The sequence below is a fragment of the Corticium candelabrum genome, chromosome 12, assembly GCF_963422355.1.
Source record: "Corticium candelabrum chromosome 12, ooCorCand1.1, whole genome shotgun sequence".
Lineage (NCBI taxonomy): Eukaryota > Metazoa > Porifera > Homoscleromorpha > Homosclerophorida > Plakinidae > Corticium > Corticium candelabrum.
Genome location: NC_085096.1, coordinates 8,131,268 through 8,150,443, shown reverse-complemented (window position 1 = coordinate 8,150,443; position 19,176 = coordinate 8,131,268). Strand labels below are relative to the sequence as shown.

Sequence of the window (19,176 nt, the reverse complement as noted above, 5' to 3'; positions counted from 1 at the left end):
TCCGGGCTAGCTGTTAGCTCAACTTTCTACCCTCAAATCCGGGGTTTTATGAGACAAGAAGATGAACGAGTTTCGCAGCTCTGCAGCTGGAGATTACGATTATCTCATCAAGCTTCTTGTACTGGGTGACTCAGGAGTAGGCAAGACAAGTTTCCTAGTGCGATATGTGGATGATCGTTTTTGTGATCGTTTTCTCAGCACAGTAGGAATTGACTTCAAAGAGAAACGGGTAAGATGTCTACAATTTAATTGAATGTGTCCACTTGGCCTGTTTGCACCTTGTTTTATGATGTACATATCTAGATATGAGTTTAATAAGAAATATCCCAGGTCGAACTTCTTACAAAAGATCTTGTAAGAAGTTAAAAGAAATTTGCAATTTCTTACAATTTCTTTTTAATTTCCGCCAATTTCTTACGAGATCATATAAAGTTCTTGTAGGATCTTAGGTTCATGGAGGCAACCATTTTATAGCATTGAGAAAATGTCTTATATTTTAGTAGTATTTTGTTTTTATTGTAAAAGAGAAACAGATATAACAATAGAAGAGCAGAATAAAACAAAATGGAGTCAAAACAATACTGCTAGAGCATAAAATTTTATCAAGATTTTTGAAGAAATTGTAAGTAATTGCAGAAGAACTTTTGTAAGAACTTTGATCTGGGAATTCTTTCATCATGTATATTGTTGTCGTGTCAACATGTATTGACAGGGCTCGAAAAATAGGTCGTCAAGTCGTCATTTGACGAGTTAAATTTTACAACTGACGACTAATGTTGTAGTCTAGGTCGTCAAATGACGACTAGAGCAGACCAAGGCTTTTTAGTTTGTAATGGCTTTCTCAGTATGCAGGCGGATAACTGTACTGTACTGAAACATGCGCCGCTTTGACGCTCACATTAGGACATTTGTCGTACAATGACATGTACACGTAGTAAATTATACACCAGCAGCGTACGTTGACAAACTGCTCATATCCCGGATAATGAAACGGGTAGTGCGAGAGCCATCTCAGGATGCTGACAGAGTAAAGGCATAAAGTCTGTGACCAGGGAGCACGTGAGGAAGTGGAGACAATGGTACATCTTGTAGGTCAAAATAGGTAGCTACGATTTTAGTAGCAAGAAACACACAGTTTTTCCGCAATGTGATATGCGGGAGTCTGGTTGAAACCCCGTTCTGTTTTGACAAAGAGAGGTGGTATGCATAATCACTAATTCAATTAGCTATCACTATTGTCTTCCCTTCCTCTGCAAAGATGTCTTAGCTCTGTCTAATGTGTAACATGTCCTACCATTGGCTCAGCGGTAATGTATTGGATACTCTTGGTTACTTGCCATTGTGAAGTATGGAATACTGCGCTGTATGCTTGCACTGCACTGAATTTTAGAAGGTCGTACAAAATAGCGGTATACCACTAAACACCATTATTGATATCAACATAACGTCCTAGACTAAAAAATTTTGACGGACTAAATTTTTGAAAACTCATCAAATGACGACAACTAGTTGGACCGATTTTTTAGCTCTGTTTACAGAAATAACATTGGATGATCACAATGTGGCTCTTGTACAAGATTGCTTTCATTTTCAATAGTTTGATTATGTAGTAGAGCAGTACTGTATTAAAATAATAGTCTAAATAGTAACTGATAGTAGAATGCATGTTTATCGAACAGGTTGTCTTTACAATGAAACAGTTGGATGAGTTGCTGGAAACTAATATTATTGACTTTCTTCTCTTGTCAAGAACTTGATTTTAACTCAAACAAAAATTTTGATTTTGCAGCTAACAGCAAATGTACAGATTCTGTACAGACTCTTGCAAAATTATAAATCCACCCTACTCACTTGACGGACAAAATGTGTGAATGATGTAAAATGATACCAGGAGTTCCTTTCATGATTACTTTGAACTACCAACATATAGCAATACTTGTGTTCTTAGAGTTAGAGCTACAACTAAATTATTTTGTTCGTCTTTCACTAAGAAATCGAAGTGCATTTGTCTGGCAGTAAACCACAAATGTCCAATCTAAACGGTTTCTTTGATACGCTTTCTACTTCTGAGAGAACTTAACATTAAATTCATCGTCAAGTTGCTAGAAATTGCCGTTTTGTCTTTGTTTGGCAGCAAATCAGCAAATTGTTTATGACGTAACAAACTCGTTCTTATGATCTGTAATTGTTCAAAAAACCAAACAAAAGCACTAAATCAATGCACTAATTATTACAAGATGCAAAACTGTTAGCTTCAATTTTATTTCTTACTGCATAACGTAGAAATTCCTAAATTCGTTACTTCCGGTTATATTGTGATGATTTAGAATATTGCAAGTTGAGACAATGGCGCCAAATTGTCCTGTTTTTATATGCTGTTTGAGCTCACAGAGCGGCGAACGTTGGCAACCCTACAGTTCAGTCATCCTTTCATTCCAATTTCAGTCCTTGCTTCAATTCTTTGCATTGTTTGTGTGTAACCATGTATCAAGGAAAGCAGTGCAGCCCCAAGACTCTACAAGAAATCGAAGTCCATCTTGAGAACGAGTTGTCAGAATGTGAAGTGGCAGGAGCTGTAGGAGTCTCTCGTGGAGTGATTCAGAATGTCATCAGACGGCTTCAAAACGGCGGCGGCGACTACAAAAGAAGACCAGGCCGAGGTAGAAAAACAACAACTTGAACTGACCGACATATCGAATTTGCTGTTCTTCAAGATCGCCAAGTCACTCTGCGAGAACTTCAAGCAGACTTGACTGTCGTGACTGGCCAGCCTGTGTCACATTCTCTCATTAGTAGATGCCTGTCAGAGAAAGGTCTCAATGCTCGACGACCTCATAAAAATCAACACTGAGTTTTCGACGAGAGAGTGGTTTTGTGCTAATGACGTCACCGTTCTTGAGTGGCCATCTCGCTCTCCAGACGCCAATCCAATAGAACATCTGTAGCTCTGGGTGAAAGTGAGGGTAAATCGTCTGCACCCTCGAACAGCAGCCGATCTCTGGGCGGCAGTGCAGACAGCATGGGCGACAATTCCTTTTGATCTTGTACAGAATTTAGTTGACAGTCTTCCGCGTCGCGTAGAAGCGATATGCAGAGCTAACAGCGGTTGGACGAAATGCTAGATAGTAGTGTGTGAATATTAACGAGTTCTTGCTTATAAACCAATTACACTATACACCACAAATTTGTTTACTATGATAAAATATTCACTTTACAGCACATGCGCAGACAAGACTTAGGAAAATAATGATGTTTTTGCCCAACTTGGCAACTTTACATTCTCTAGTGAAGGTGTGAAGGGGTTTGAATTTAGACTCAGATAAACAGCAAATAATTTTGTAATGAAAATATAACGTAAAAGCTTCTCTGTGACTGACTAGGCTGTCAAAAACACAATGAAATGTACAACAGGTAAGGTGGATTTATAATTATGCAAGAGACAGTATAATCATCAAGTGGCGTATCTACGGAGTGGAGATCATAGAGAATCAGCGATCCCCTAAAGTTTTGTGGTCTTGTTCTTTTTATTATGTTTATCGGTTATATTATTGATGATCAGTCATGAATCACTACTGTCCACACTGAAATTAATTAAAAGACTTTCAAATGTTCTTAGCTACTTGATCAGTGCAGGTTGCTGACCAACTGATTGTACAGTGGTACGCAAAAGTAAGTGAACCCCTTGTAAAATCAAGGTTTTTCTAAATTCCTAACCGTTAAAAGATATTAGAGCCCCGTAATGTAGCCTGTGCATATTACTGACAACTATGCCTTTGCTAAAAGTTGAAATAACTGTTTTCGTAAAGGAGAAACCAAGTTAATCACAACGTGTGCATGGCAAAAGTATATGAACCCTTGGCAAAACTCTTCTCAGCGCTTCAAATACCAGCAGTTTTAAGCTGTTTTAGCGAGGTTTCTCCCACATTTTTAGTGGCGAGTTTGCACTACATAAATGCTTGATGCTAGAAGCGCGTAAGTTGCAACTCTGAAGCATTTTTGAGTCTCGTTAATGGCGCGCAAGAAAGAGCTTTCCGAAGATCTGCGAAAACGAGTCGTCGAGTTTCACAAGCTTGGAGAAGGTTACAAGAAAATCGGAAGACGCCTTTCAATTCACCAGTCGACGGTGCGGCAAATAGTGTACAAATGGAAAGCTTTGAATACGACAAAATCACTTCCTCGGTCCGGCCGTCCGAGAAAGCTGTCAGGTCATACCTTGCGAAAAGTCCTCTGAGATGTCACAAACAATCCGCAAACGTCAGCAGATGATGTGCAAAAGTCTTTGAAGGACGCAGGAGTTGAAGTGCATCAAAGCACAGTCCGTCGCGCACTGAACAGGGAAGGATTGCATGGCCGAGTAGCAAGAAGAAAGCCACTGCTGTCACCAAAACATCGAAAAATGCGTTTGACTTTTGCCAAAGCTCATGTCGACAAAGAGAATGCATTTTGGAAGAAAGTTCTTTGGACAGATGAAACAAAAATTGAGCTGTTCAGCCACAACGACGTTTGTTATGTGTGGCGAAAAAAGAATACGGCCTTTGACGAAAAGAACGCTGTCCCCACTGTCAAGCACGGTGGAGGAAGCGTTATTCTTTGGGGTTGCTTTGCAGCGTCTGGCACAGGAAAAGTAGAATTCGTTCAAGGCCGCATGAATTCTACTCAATATCAAAAGATTTTGGCCGACAATGTTGCTCCATCCGTCCGTCATCTTGGTCTAGAGCCAAACTGGATATTCCAGCAAGACAATGATCCAAAACATACCAGTTGTTCAACCCGTTCGTGGTTTCAAGAACACTCGTACACTGTTTTAGAGTGGCGTAGTCAGAGTCCAGACTTAAATCCAATAGAAATGCTTTGGCGAGATCTGAAGAAAGCAGTCCACAAGCGCTCTCCAAAGAATTTGAAAGAGTTGAAGTCGTATATTGTTGAAGAGTGGGGAAAAATTTCACCAGAGAGGTGTCAACGCCTTGTTGAAGCATACCAACACCGTTTGCTTGCTGTTATTGAAGCAAAAGGTGGAATAACTAAGTACTAATGAAAGGGTTCACATACTTTTGCAAAGAACTACTTTTGATGAATTTGAGTTTTCTTCTACAAACTAATTATGAGAGTTCAGTTCTACCTTCAGCAAAGGCATAGATGTCAGCAATTTGCACAGGCTACATTACGGGGCTCTAATATCTTTTAACTGTCAGGAATTTAGAAAAAACTTGATTTTACGAGGGGTTTGCTTACTTTTGCGTACCACTGTATATAACTTATCACCATGTGTTGCAGAAACGTCTCCTAGGTGTTCTTCTGTGTCTGCATGAAGCAGACAGTAAATGTGTCTTATTCTTCACACAGCCATGTAGGCAAAACTCTGCCGAGTGGTGATGATTGTCAAGATGACGTAGAGGAGAAAACAGTCCAGTATATATGTTCTTCATACTCATCCTAAGTTGTGTTATGGTAAATTAATTAATTTGTCATTAATATTAATAATAAATAAATAAAATTAACATGATTTTCAAGGTTTGGGGCCTGACGACGCCACTGAATCATCTCACTGTTTTGAACAAATTTATTCTTTGAGCATGACTAAGCAAGCAATATACGCCAGTCATTCTCTTGCCTTGTACATACAGTTCACACAGACTTGGAAGTATCGCCGAGAACTCCCAGCTATTATGACAACAGGTTATACTGGGGCCAAAGATATAGTAAACAGCAGTCTGTACTATATCAGCTACTAACCACCAGTTACTCTATCAGCATGGTTGTTACACTAATTCTTACACATTACTAAAGCATTTGACTGCATAAACCAAACATGCATGCTTAGGCCTGTAATATACTAACCATTTTATCTACAAATTATCTACAATGTAGAGCTATATCTCAGTGAGTTAGAATCATGAACAATCTAGTTGCTTTGCTTGTTCACAAGAAACAAGGTAACAGACTTCAAAATGACAAAGGATGTATGAAAACGACGATTGCACCTATTCAATAATGTACATAGTACATGGTAGCTGGTATGTATATACATTGATTCTTTGCCTCAGGGCTATCATGTTGACATTTAATTGGCTTTTGCCTCGGATCAGTCAACTAGTATGTTGATTATCTTGGAGACTTGAGGTCACTATACAGGGACGTAGCCGCCGGACCAATTTTCAATATTTTGTACTTTCACCAATGGACCATTCCCGGCAACTTTCAGTATAGTATGCCGTATAGCTGACTAAATAAGTTTTTATTTAATCACTCTGAGACAGCCTCATATCAAATGTTTGCAGCCCTACAGATCAGAACGCATACAGCTTACGTACACGTGTTTATTCTGATTTTAGAGTAACAGATAGTAAGTGGAACCAGACGGTGTTGCTTGTATGTCACCTCCCTCTAATGCCTCATCACCCTCTGAAATTTTTGTTTCTATGAGACCCTTCTGGGAGTCTAGGAATTAACCCTGTGCTGCATCGTATTCTGCACAGACCCAATGCATGGTTTTATACTCGGTTGCCTTTTCACTACGATGTCGGTGATGCTCAAGACGTTGCATAATAAGCCATTCTGTCACTACAGTATGTAATTGAGAAAAATTATCATTTGTGCCTGTCTGTGCATGAGCGTCTGTGCATGCTTGCTAATTTCAACCGGACCACTTCCAAACTGCTGGCTACGGTCCTGCTATAAACACTTTCTATCCCCATTAACTATTACTGTGTACTAGTACTTGTATGTTTTTGTGGATAATTAGGATATTATTATTTGCATACTACAACATGTACTCGAATCAGAACTTACCAACTTTGTAAGCCATGTACAGGAGCATATTAGTGAAGTTAAAGATTTGAGAAATTATATTTAAGATATTAACTGATTGGCAATTAATGCAGGGCAGATTACAGTGGTTGGACGCAGCTCATTTTGTTAGACCAAAGTGCAATGTTCTTTAGAGTACAATACTTTTTCTTGATATTTTTCTTTGTTATTTTCTGGCACATCTATTGTCATGCATGATTTTAAATCATGGTATCAACGTAATATCGCAAAGAACAACAATTTCTGGTTGTCAGTTGCACGACACACATTGAATCACATGATGTAGGAATTGTCGTTGTAAAGTCTTTTTACGATCTCTGGATATGATGCATGCATGTTATCAGGAGGATAGTCTACGGTCGCGGTGTGGCTTAGAGCAATTACAAGAAGATGTTGAGGTACTTGACAATAACATCTTTCAGTAGCAATGTTGCGTAAGTTTTGGCTGTGTTCAGGACAATTTTGCACAACTTTTATTTATGAAATGTACTTTAAATAGAACAGAAAGACCTTCATGCAGTGGTCATTGGTTTTCTAATCATGTAGACTTTGTTTGGAGCGTTTAACTTCCTGTTTATCACCTTGTTGAAAACGTAAATTAACTGTTTATGTGCAGAACAATTAAAGAGTGCCTGAGGAATGTCTAGTAATAAATTAATAACAGGAGAGAAGCCATGGTAGTTGTAGCAGAAGATGAGTTTATACCAATTGGCTTTGTTTTACCATTGGCACTGGAACAAGAAACAAGAAACTACCTTTTTTAACGTTAATTAACTGTTATAACAGTGCTAACACAAGTGAAAACTACAGTATGATAGTTGGGCTACCGTGTGCCTGACAGTTTATAGGGATTTTGATTTTATTGCTGCTGAGAACTTGTTGGGTTTACACATGACAAGCGTTGGATCGAGCATTAGGGTTAGGGTTAGAGTTATAGAGTTGGGGGTAGGGTTAGTTGGGGGCAATTTGAACTGCTTTGTTTGGGTTTATCACTGGACAGGTGTTTGTTGTACAATGGGTTGATTATTGAGTGTACTAGTAAACCGTTGTTTTAGTTGTGTTGTGGTGTCATAGTGATATCATTGGCATGTTGGGCCCGTCTAGACAAGAGCATAGAGGTTATGCTCATTCAGACTATAGCTGATCCACTGGTGTAGCATCAGGGGGATAGGGGAGGCTTTAGCCATCCCAAATTTGTAAGTGTGTAAAGGGACATATTTCCAAAGTTACCAAACAGTTAGCCTAATCTTAGTCTGCATTTTGTGTTGATGACGACATTTAATCAAGTTTATACATAAGGGAACCTACTAGTAGTTAATGAGTGATTTTCTATTCTTGTTACTACATGCTTTGTATTCAGAAAAGCTTACTCTAATAATTTGAAGTGTCACTATCTATGGTTATGGGTAACTGAGTTGTTTTAGATAACGAAAAATCGGAAACGGCTACGTCTCCAGTTATGGGATACTGCAGGACAAGAAAGGTATGCACTTAATTGTTACTGAATGTTTTTCATTTCAAGCTTGGCATGTCATAGATAAACTTCATTTGTGATGTATGCAGTTTGCATTAAAACTTGTTGGTATTTACATCTTTAGGTACATGATGTGTATAATAAGGGTTATAGGTTTCAAAACTAGTCTTGCGTAGCCAGACCCCTTTCCGCCGCGTCATATTTCTGGGCAAAAATGAGTCTGATGAACAGCCTTTGATGTCGCTGTGTGCCATGTTGCCAGAAATCGGCTATCTAAAGACTGGATTTGGTTTCTTAAACACTTCACTAAAGACCAGATTGGTATGCACGCAGTGCAATCCTATCTCAATTAGCTTCTCTTGTTTCATAGAGAACAACTCAAAGACTACAGCTAGAGTCGTTGCTGTTTGTGAAATCTGCATATCTACAGCAGCAATTAAATGTGGCCACGGGAACATTGACGTCGACAGTCTTCAATTTCATGTAGGCATGATCGACATCCTACATAGCATTATTTGCTCATGTCACAACGAAGACTGAATGCAAATGTACTGAATGGATGCAAACGTACTTGATGCTGTTTGCTGTTGGATGTCTAAAGCGACCACAGACAGTCCAGAGTGAAGCCTGGTTCACAGTATTGATGCCGACGTCAGCATCATCCTGTTCACAATATCTTGAGACGTCACTAAGTTGCGCGTCAAGGTTGGCCTGAAGTCTCGAGTCAGTTGTGGAAGCGTGTCTGCTGATTTGCTAAAAATGCCCACGTGGCTACATTTGACGCTGACAACTTCTGGTTTTTGACGCTGGAATCGTATTTTGCTCTATCTAGGCGTCTTGATGCCGTCCCACTTTGTCCTTGTTCACAATATTGACGTCCAGGTGGATTTCTCGATGCCACGTTGACGTCAACATTGGCGTCAATATTGTGAACCAGGCTTGAGCGATATCTGGAGGGCTTGGAGCTGACGTCTTCTACACATAGGACGTCGATCATGCCTGCATGAAATCGAAGCCTGTCGTCGTCAACGTTCCCTCAGCTGCATTTAATTGCTGCTGTAGACATGCAGATTTTATAAACAGCAACGACTTTAGCTGTAGTCTTTGACTTGTTCTCTATGAAACGAGAGGCTAATTGAGATAAGATTGCGTTGTGTGCATACCAATCTAGCCTTTAGTGAAGTGTTAAGAAACCAAATCCGGTCTTTAGATAGCCGATTTCTGGCTACACGGCACACAGTGACATCAAAGGCTGTTCACCAGACCCATTTTTGCTCAGAAGCATGACACAGCGGAAAGGGGTCTGGCTACGCGAGACTATGTCAAAACATGGGAAAGGCATAAAGCACTATCTATTGATACTATTCGAGCTTTGACATCTGGGTGTTTTTGGTTCAGATTAGACCAGATTAGACTATTCGATCACATGTCTACACAACTTGCACACAATCTTCATCCAGTCAAAAATGTTCCCAGCACTGTCTACACAAAAACAAGTGTAGCTCAAAGCTTGCTTTTTGCACCAGGAAGTGGGCCGTTCTTCTTTTATACTGATTCCAACAGAGAACATGCCATGTTGGATGTCAACTGTGTGTTCATACAAGCGTCAACCATGCCATGTAGGGATATCAATATGTATGCAGTCTTATCAGCATGTCATGCATTTTGCAAGAACTCATGTCGTGTTATCAATATGTTGATATATCATGACAACACTAGTAGACAGAATAGTTGCAATGAGATGTAGTTTAGTTTGTGAGCTATTTTTGAGAGCCATCAATAATGTTAACACTGTTTGGCTGGAGCAATTAAGATTCTTATGAAAGATGTTGTAATGCAGCTGATGCAACTGAAAAGGCTTTCTACATTGTCTAGAAATTGATAAAGCACTGGAGTTTTGGAGTCTCACGTAGCAACCCCGAAGAGACACAAAGCCACAGTGATGACATACTGTATGTATATGGTGTTTTCAAACTGCTGGTTTTATACACTGCTTGGCAGCTTCTCTAGAAGTTGTAAGATTAGTTAATTAATGGTGACAAAGCAGTAAATTCCAGGAGCTTTACAAGCATTAGGTACTTATTGCTTTGTGATCATAGCAGCTTTTTAATGTAGTACTAGGGGACCTGTATGTGAAAGTCATGCAGTGAAATATTGATTGGAGTTTCTACTACAAAGGTTAAACTAGGTCTAATGCTGATTGAATGAGCACTATGATGTTTTAATGTTGCGCATGCATGAACGCATGAACACATGCACAGACACGTGTGCACACACCTAAACCTAAACCTAAATGTCAGGAGCTGCCTCTCAGAGGTTACGCCCCCAGCTGTTAAGCTGGGCCCTGTGCGCTACTCAGGCAATTCTGGGCCTGCGCTAGCAAACTCTTGGAGCCGGGCCAGGCACTCGCAGAAGCACCGACTTGTGAAGCCAACTGTGGTGTGAGCACCCAAAGTCTCACCAGGACCCCAGGGGCTGATGTCACGTCATAACCGATAGCCGCTTAGGTCTCCAGTTAATGACCAGGTACTCATTTATACTCCTGAGTTGAGAGAAGCAAATGTGTGTTAGCTTCTTGCTTAAGGAAATTTGCCATAGCTCGCCATCACGGTGACTTGTACTTGCAATCCTTCAAGGTCCCAGATGTAAACACTCCATAAGATGACTCTCTAACCAACTGAGCTATCGCACCGCACACACTCACACACACACACACACACACACACACACACACACACACACACACACACACACACACACACACACACACACAAAATGGGCAATACTGTCACATCAAAACTTCTTTGTTTGGGTAACCTGACTGACTGTCGTTTGGAGGTTGCCTCGAAGTTTCATTTGAATTTTTTGCGGCAAGTGTCTTAGACATGTTGCATGCATGTGCGTCTACCACTTATTCCTGTCATGCACAGTGTTTGTTTGTATATACGAGGTTAGTATTACACAATAATTGAATATACACAACACATGCCATGCCTGCATAGCAATTTCCGTCACAGTTCTGGATGGTGGTCATTTCAACGTTAATTCTAGGATACTAGAGGTCGAAGAGTCGTCTCTGCTGAAAGACATTCTTTGCATGGTAACATCAGACAATGATGCACGGCATCTGATGTGTGTACAGACAGCATTAGATCCAGGAACTAACTATGATGCAGTGCCGGATGACAATGGTGGATTGCATGTAGAGTTTGGTGGTTTACCTTGGAGGCTGCTACGGCATTGAGAACTTGTCAGCAAGTTCCGGTTGAAAGTGTAAATGACATGCTGATGTGAAAGGCATTGGAGCAGCGTCTTTTTAACCACCTACTCCTGGTGGTTGCCATTGGCATGGATTGTCTGTTTGCTTTATTGATCTTCTCGACACTGCTGGCCTCGTATTCCCGGTTGGTGTCTGTGATCGTGAGAGCACCCTACATCGCGAGGTTCATTACTCGTGTGTTGTAGACAATTGACAGCCACCATGTAATGCATATATAATGTACTAGCTACATTGCCCGGCTTCACCCAGGTGCATTCAATTGTGAGAAATTACCATGAAAGTATCTTGTCTAACATTTTAGTATGTTACAGTGAGATGTTCTACGTAATTAGCAGCGAGTATTCCATTTACATGCAATTACGGGTAATGATGAGGTAATTGCCCATAAAAAAGCTAGTTTGTGATTTTGGGCCACAAAGGGTTGCAGGTCATCATTAGAGAAGGCCAACCAAAGTTACGGACATAAGACATAGCATCCTGGGTCTGTTCGTGCATATAGCGAGCCCCCCTCCCCCCGAGAAAAGAACCGGGAGGACGACTTTTTGACCGATATTTGCTGGATTTGCATCGTCTAGAAAAGAGTGGATTTTCAACAATATGCATACTATACTGTATCTACAAATATATAGTCAATCGAGCCTTGCAAAAGTGCATCAGTGAATTCAGCATATGATTCAGCATGCAGTTTCTTTTGATTTAATCTGACAAACCAGAGGTGCTCGGTTTCAACCTTGACATACATATATCAACAACAAATTGTTGCATAAGTTGTGGAAAGCGATAGAGTGTTGAAATCAGGACTTGTTGAAAAGCATAGAATTTCATTGAAGACACCTTTTGCCCATTTCTTGTTTTATATCTAAGACAGTAACCATCTTCTCTACGAGGAAAAAGAAGGGACTATTGCAGAGGGTCGTAACTGCGATGGGTTTCGTTGACTTTTTCCAGTCTTTCATCATTGTGGCGAAGAACAATGTCTCTTTTCCCATGTCCTTCATCAAGCATTAGAATGCCAACTCTGTTGGATAATGGCGCATTGAATCTTCTTTTGTGCTTGCCAGATGGTTGCTATTGGCATCAATGATGACTTTAAATTCCTGACTCTGATGTGACAAAATGTCTACGGCCATTTTAGGCTTTGTGTGTAAGAGTTGGACTGATGAAGCATGTGTTGTAGTTGGTCGACAATGTCTGATCTTAAGCCTTGTATGTCTGTTTGACGTCCAGAAGATTGGACTATATCGTCACCGACAAAGTAAATTTGAGAAAATTTAGCAGTAGGATTTTCTGGAGGAGCAAGACTTCCGATAGAATGATAGATTTGTTCCTGAACTTTGAAACAGGGATTCCAACCGGTGCGAGCTTTAATTGTATTGCATCCAAAGGACATCATCTGAAAAGCCGAGTTATACGCTCACGTGTTTGAGAGGAAATGATGCGCTTCAACTGATTGTCCCAGAAGTAGATCGACCAATGGGGTAGGCGGTTTGGGTATAGCGGGTAACTCTAGGCGGGTAACAAAACTTTTCCGCCATTGCAGCAAATGCATGTCAGTGCTTCGCAATGTTTGCACTTGACGTTAATTTGCCAATGTTGTTAGGAGTAGGCTTCAGTGTAAGATATCTAATAGAAACGTTTAATAAATGATGGCGACATGCAAGAGAGGAGAACCTGTACGCTAAAGGACCGTTTGTGGTAATGCTATTACTATGGCTTTGATGATGGTATGCATTGCCTGCATAGACACAGTTTCAAAAATGAGACAACTTGGTTAGAAATTATAAGAATACTTTAGAAGTACGTGATTATTGACACACGTGCTAAGTGCATGTTGAGAAAGACAGGGGTGCTTTTTGTGACGCCACAATAAATGTGCGACGTCACAATAGGTGACGTAACAAATGAGTAGCCATAGCATGACATCAACAAGTACAGATGAACGCCAGCAACGCATAAGTATAGGACACAGACTACCGAAAACGTCACCAGTTGCTATTCCAAAGTGAGAAACGGTCGCATGCTAAAGGAGAAGCGAAGAAGTGCAGTGGTTTGCGAGCTCATAGGAAACAAACCTTTTGTGACATCAGTATTTTCAAAAGAACGTTAGCACAAGGCAAAGTATAGAGCACCGGCCACCGCAAAGAGCACCAGTTGCTTTACGAAAGTAGAAAAGGTCATGTGCTAAAGCAAGAGCGGAAAAGAACAGCGGTTTGCGAGCAATTATGAAACAAAAATTCAAAATGGCTGCACCCATTGGACTACTTTCCTTTATATATATATATATATATATATATATATATATATATATATGTAGATGCATTCTGAAATTTAAAATGTGGAAATTATTAATTTTGATTGACCGACCATGGTTGTTTTTTATGTTGCCCAAAACAAAGAACTTTTAATGCGGCTTATTTGAACAAATGGATAAGTACCTCAGGTGTTTGTATATGAAGATATCTCTTCTGCCTAGTATTAGACAGGGCCTTCGTCGTATTCAAAGTTTTGGCCATGCTGACATATCTCCTTGGAGCTTGTCAAGAGACATCCAACAGCACTGATTTTGCCGCAGCTTTGAAACTGAATTCAAGCCCACAAGTAGTGTACCCATATACTGCAGGATGTTACTTTGCCACGCCGGTGGTCTTGTCTATTTCCAGTCAGTTGAATAGGTTCTCATTTCTACGTCTGAGATGAGAGAGGCAATTGTGTGTGAGTTCTGCACAAGGGAATTACGCTTGTGCTCACTTGAACTTGTGACTTGAACGTCTCGATTTTTTCAGTCTTTACATGATTGCTGGCTAGTGGACAAGGGTAAACACACACACACACACACACACACACACACACACACACACACACACACACACACACACACACACACACACACACACACACACACACACACACACACACACACACACACACACACACACACACACACACACACAACACACACACACACACACACACACACACACACACACACACACACACACACACACACACACACACACATATGCACACACACACATATGCACACACACACACACACACACACACACACACACACACACACACACACACACACACACACACACACACACACACACACCTGGAACTTGGAATTCCGCCATACCCACTATGGGCTTCGGCATCACAGAAGCTTTCGCCAAGAAGAGCGGAACGCTCTCTATTCTGCTAGTAGTAGCAAATACATAGTCAGATGACCAGCTTGCTGGGCTAGCACATCCTAGCCTCACACCACCCTCAGCTTGCCAAGGCTGAAGTTAGCTAGCATGTATTTCCTCCCCTGGCCAGGGAACTACCGGAAATACAAGGTTCCGTGGGGTACCCTCTTGGAGGGTTCAGTGAGAGGACTTACACACACGCACACACATACATGCACACACACACACACACACACACACACACACACACACACACACACACACACCACTACTACTACTACTATTCATGTTGCCGTAACCGGCCACGCTACCCCTTAATCATAAGCGGACAAAGTAGCAGAGCATTGTTTACAGTAAACTGTTAGATATTTTTTTGTATATATACATATATATATATATATATATATATATATATATATATATATATATATATACATATATACAGGGTTCTCGCTATAGCGTGGCAGCGTGGCATTGCGCCATGCTTCAGTAGGAGTGCACCATGCTCAGAAACGGTAGATAGGAGTCCAAAGTTTGACACTAGGGAATGTATAAGAATTCCATACTACAGTACTGAAACACAATACGATATTACTGAGTAAAAATCCAGGCTCTTACAAAAGAACGCAGGATAATAGCCTAGCTTCATACGCACTTGTGGTAATTGGCAGTCCGGATGCGCTGCTATTGAAGATAGTCCTGGATGCTCTTCTCATGACATGGAAAACACCCCTCTTGTGACAATGTCTGAGAAGTGTAGCACCTAGAATCTACTCTAGACTAGTCTAGACTAGTCATGGCTTGTTGCGAATCAACAACATTGGTCCGTGCATATCAATCAACGCCTGACTAGACAGACTTTCTGTAGTTTTGTCAATGAAACCTGCGCATGCGCAACCTATGAACATCACTAAGAAGGGCTGAGTGACAGCCGAAGTTGATTCCTTGCCAGGGCACTTGAACGTATGTTACACGCAATAGCTGTGACATAAAGTTTACCTCACTTAAAATCGGCTCAAGTGCGCATGCCTGACTTAGACATGGATCTGTCCATCCCGCCACGCTCCCAAGAATCTCTAGCAAGAACCCTGCATATATATATATGTATTTATATTTATATAAACTACTGTACATATACCCCAACTACCCTAAACATCCCCGCCCCGACCCTAATTACTATGTAGGTAAATCCCAAAAGGGTTATTGCAAGAATGTAATTGCAAACAGCCAAGTACTAATCTAGCGTTATATATCCAAGGTTTGACAGACAGTTGCTGCATTAGGTTATTGAAAGCTTTCGAAAGTGATGTTGTGCTGCATGAGATGGTCTTGGATGGTATAGTCTTGAGTGGCAGACTTGAGGGAGTCCAGTGGCCTAATATCTCCACTACTAAGGGGAAGAATAGACCTCCAAGAGAAACAATGTCTTCTTTATGGTGCTCGTCCTTTTCTACTTTACTAGCTAGTGATGCCGTAGATGTCTGAGTCTCTAGGAGTATCATGCCATTCTGTACTTGTAGGACCACTGCCATTGCACAACTCAAGGTGTGGTCACCAAATGTATCCAGTATGTGTCCACAAACACATCTTTGAGTGTTTGAGTGAGATGGGAATATAGGAATGCCTAGCCAGATCGTTATGGAGGTAATAAAGTCATGTTTCTGCAATTCTAGGCTAAGCTTTTCGTTAGGAATGGCTTTAATCCAGACACCAGCATAGGTTGATGAGATCGTGTTGAGTCTAGCCTGATCTCTAAGGCTGTAAATGTCTCTCAAGAGTGACAATGACTTGTTATCTATTTGAGCCTGAAGTGATTTCTGTGAATTGCTTGAAGAATTCAGATTAGCTGAGTTGTTTTCATAGCTGAGATGATTGTTAAAACAACTGCTGACACTCTTCACCAGAAATTCGGAGGGTTGAAGGTGGTAGAGAGGCTGTACCATGACGCAGTAGACAAACAATTATTTGGCGGCTTGAATGGCAACTCCCCAAGAAAGCAACTGACAATGAAGTCAAAGTTTCACGAACACCTAATCCACCAAGTAGAATCGGTACTGTGGCTTGCAGCCAACATGTATCTGAAATCGAAGATTAAGTGATAACCCCAAGGTGTGACGTAGACCATGATCAAATCTAGCAAGCTGGGAGTCTGCAACACCAGGAGGCACAGTTCGTAAAAGTGTCCATGATGTTGCCCAGGTGTACCACAAATCATCCGATAGACCGGATTCTTTAGATCTTTTTTCACATTGTCTTGTCAGTGTTTTTATCATTCAGGTGGTCGTGAATGGGGTAGCCATTCGAAAAGAATTCTCTTGGAAATTCTGTCGTCTGCCATCCTTGCCAACTGACCCAACCATTTCAGTCGTCTTTTTGCTACTCTTACTGTTATAGTCTCCATTTTACCCCATCTTGTTAACAGAGCACTTGTTGAAAGGTGGTCTTTCCACTGCTGGATTCTGGATATACCCAAAACAGATGTAACACACCAATTGTGAAACACTCCTGTCGTTTTCAAATCACAACCCAGTGGTGCCCAACATTTAGCTTCGTATAAAAGCACACACACACACACACACACACACACACACACACACACACACACACACACACACACACCACCACCACCACCACCACCACCACCACCACCACCACCACCACCACCACCACCACTACACATTTTTGCATTGGTAATATTTTATGTAACTAAAAATATGTACATATTTGGTACAGTTTGATTCTAATGTTGCATTCTTGTCAGCATGTTATCTCACTTTCTGTCTACTAGATTTCGGTCATTGGCAACTGCCTTCTTTCGCAATGCAATGGGATTTATTTTAGTGTACGACATCACAAATCGTCAGTCATTTGTCAACATTCGGGATTGGTTGGAACAATTACGAACACATTCATATTCATATGAACCTTTAGCTATCTTAGTAGGCAACAAGACAGACCTTCATCTTGAGAGAAGTATTGAGAAGTCAGATGGTGAACGATTAGCTACCAAATGTGGTATGAATTACATAGAAACGAGTGCAAAGTCTGGAGAAAATGTGAGAGAGGCTGTGGACATACTGCTCGACCTTGTGTGGGATAAAATGATGAAAACCATTCCGGCTGTTGGCGACCCACTACTGCATTCATTAGTAGCAGTTGAAGATGACGGTAGGACATCAAGACAAACAGAGTTAGAGTCTGGTAACGGGAAGAGATGTTGCTATTCGTGAGGATAGACAACAGCAGATATAAATTTATAACAATATTGTAGAGCAGCGTTCTCAGATAGTGACAATTTGAAACCAATATTGTACATAATTTAGTGATTGTGTTGATGTACAATTGTATATTGAGGGTGATGAGAGTTTGTTTGAGCATTGGCAGTCAGAGACACAGTTTACTGTTAGTTGTTTTTTATTTGTGTTCACATCATAATCAAGAAATTGTTTATCTTCTTTACTCACAAGAACTCACGGCATCATAACTTGTTTCGTTCGACTTTCTTGCATATGTCAGGTAATGATAATAGGTAACAAACTTTAATGCAAACTTTGTACCAGAGCATCTATAAACAGCAACTTTAAGTATTTTACAAGAACCAGTGTTAGAACATCTACTACAGTTACACGGTTTAGGTAATTTGTAGCTTCATGAATTCGACACTTTCAGGTTGATGAAAGGCAGATTGGCACTCTCTCCACCACACCCATGGCACACCTCTTGAGCAAGCAGCGAAGTGGCTCACTTGTCCTCGCATAGTCTTCCAAGAAACGCAGATAGTAATTCGTCATGCCCAGGAAGGTACTCAGGTCTGAAACCGACTCCATGCAATGTTGGTTGAAGCGATTTCGAATCGAGTTGGTAGTGGGGATGAGGCAATCGGCTCTGTCCGCCGGGTTGCAATTGGGGAACAGAAGGAAGGGGATCTGACGCGCAGCTTGCTGAGGCAGGCGATGAATTTGGTTGGTTGGTTGTGTGAGAGATTGAGTCACGGCTGTTGTGTGTTTGATGTGCTGGCGGTCGTCGTCGGTCACTTGAGTGGGATGTTGGAGAGATCACAGAGAAGTAAATAAATTTTGGAAGGCGTGGGGTCGTTGTAAAGAATAATAATTGCAGTGCAGGGTGAACGATTTAGTAGTGAAAACCCAACAAGAGAGTTCTGACAGATTACAGGTACAGTGTAATGGAACATTCGGTCCCCCATACAGTGTCCCCCCCCGGACCAAATTGACCTGCCTATCCTGTCTGCGCGAACAGAATAGTCCAAGGCCATTCTGTCCCTCTTGACATGTAATGTAATTAGATTCACTATCCCGTATGTGTAATCGGAAATAGATCAGAACGATTCTGACTGTCACGAAGTGCACAGCTGTAACCGTTATCTTACATGGTGTCGGGAGGAAAGAACCGACAACAGCATGGCA

The 19,176-nt window shown here is 41.0% G+C and overlaps 2 protein-coding genes across 3 annotated transcripts; both read left to right on the top strand.

Moving 5' to 3' along the window:
* Nucleotides 1–44: 44 nt before the first annotated feature.
* LOC134187564 (ras-related protein Rab-27B-like) lies at nucleotides 45–18,399 on the top strand. Of its 2 annotated transcripts, XM_062655714.1 has the most exons (4): nucleotides 45–229; nucleotides 8,232–8,290; nucleotides 17,541–17,639; nucleotides 17,696–17,851. In XM_062655714.1, the coding sequence occupies exons 1-4, from the start codon at nucleotides 62–64 to the stop codon at nucleotides 17,718–17,720; spliced, it is 351 nt and encodes a 116-aa protein (XP_062511698.1). In that variant the 5' UTR covers nucleotides 45–61; the 3' UTR covers nucleotides 17,721–17,851. The 2 variants fall into 2 exon arrangements, with proteins under 2 accessions (XP_062511698.1, XP_062511697.1); XM_062655713.1 differs by having other exon boundaries at nucleotides 17,541–18,399.
* On the top strand, nucleotides 2,338–3,175 carry LOC134187565 (uncharacterized). Its single transcript, XM_062655716.1, has 2 exons — nucleotides 2,338–2,660; nucleotides 2,715–3,175. Exons 1-2 carry the CDS (start codon nucleotides 2,483–2,485, stop codon nucleotides 2,849–2,851), a joined length of 315 nt encoding a protein of 104 aa, XP_062511700.1. The 5' UTR covers nucleotides 2,338–2,482; the 3' UTR covers nucleotides 2,852–3,175.
* Nucleotides 18,400–19,176: the final 777 nt, after the last annotated feature.

What these genes read in the sequence shown, in the direction of transcription:
- LOC134187564 (XM_062655713.1), top strand. Translation starts at nt 62, where the DNA reads ATGAACGAGTTTCGCAGCTCTGCAGCTGGAGATTACGATTATCTCATC. An exon ending in TTGACTTCAAAGAGAAACGG is followed by an intron (nt 230 to 8,231) that starts GTAAGATGTCTA and finishes GAGTTGTTTTAG; the next exon opens with ATAACGAAAAATCGGAAACG. An exon ending in GATACTGCAGGACAAGAAAG is followed by an intron (nt 8,291 to 17,540) that starts GTATGCACTTAA and finishes TCTGTCTACTAG; the next exon opens with ATTTCGGTCATTGGCAACTG.
- LOC134187565 (XM_062655716.1), top strand. Translation starts at nt 2,483, where the DNA reads ATGTATCAAGGAAAGCAGTGCAGCCCCAAGACTCTACAAGAAATCGAA. An exon ending in CAAAAGAAGACCAGGCCGAG is followed by an intron (nt 2,661 to 2,714) that starts GTAGAAAAACAA and finishes CTGTTCTTCAAG; the next exon opens with ATCGCCAAGTCACTCTGCGA.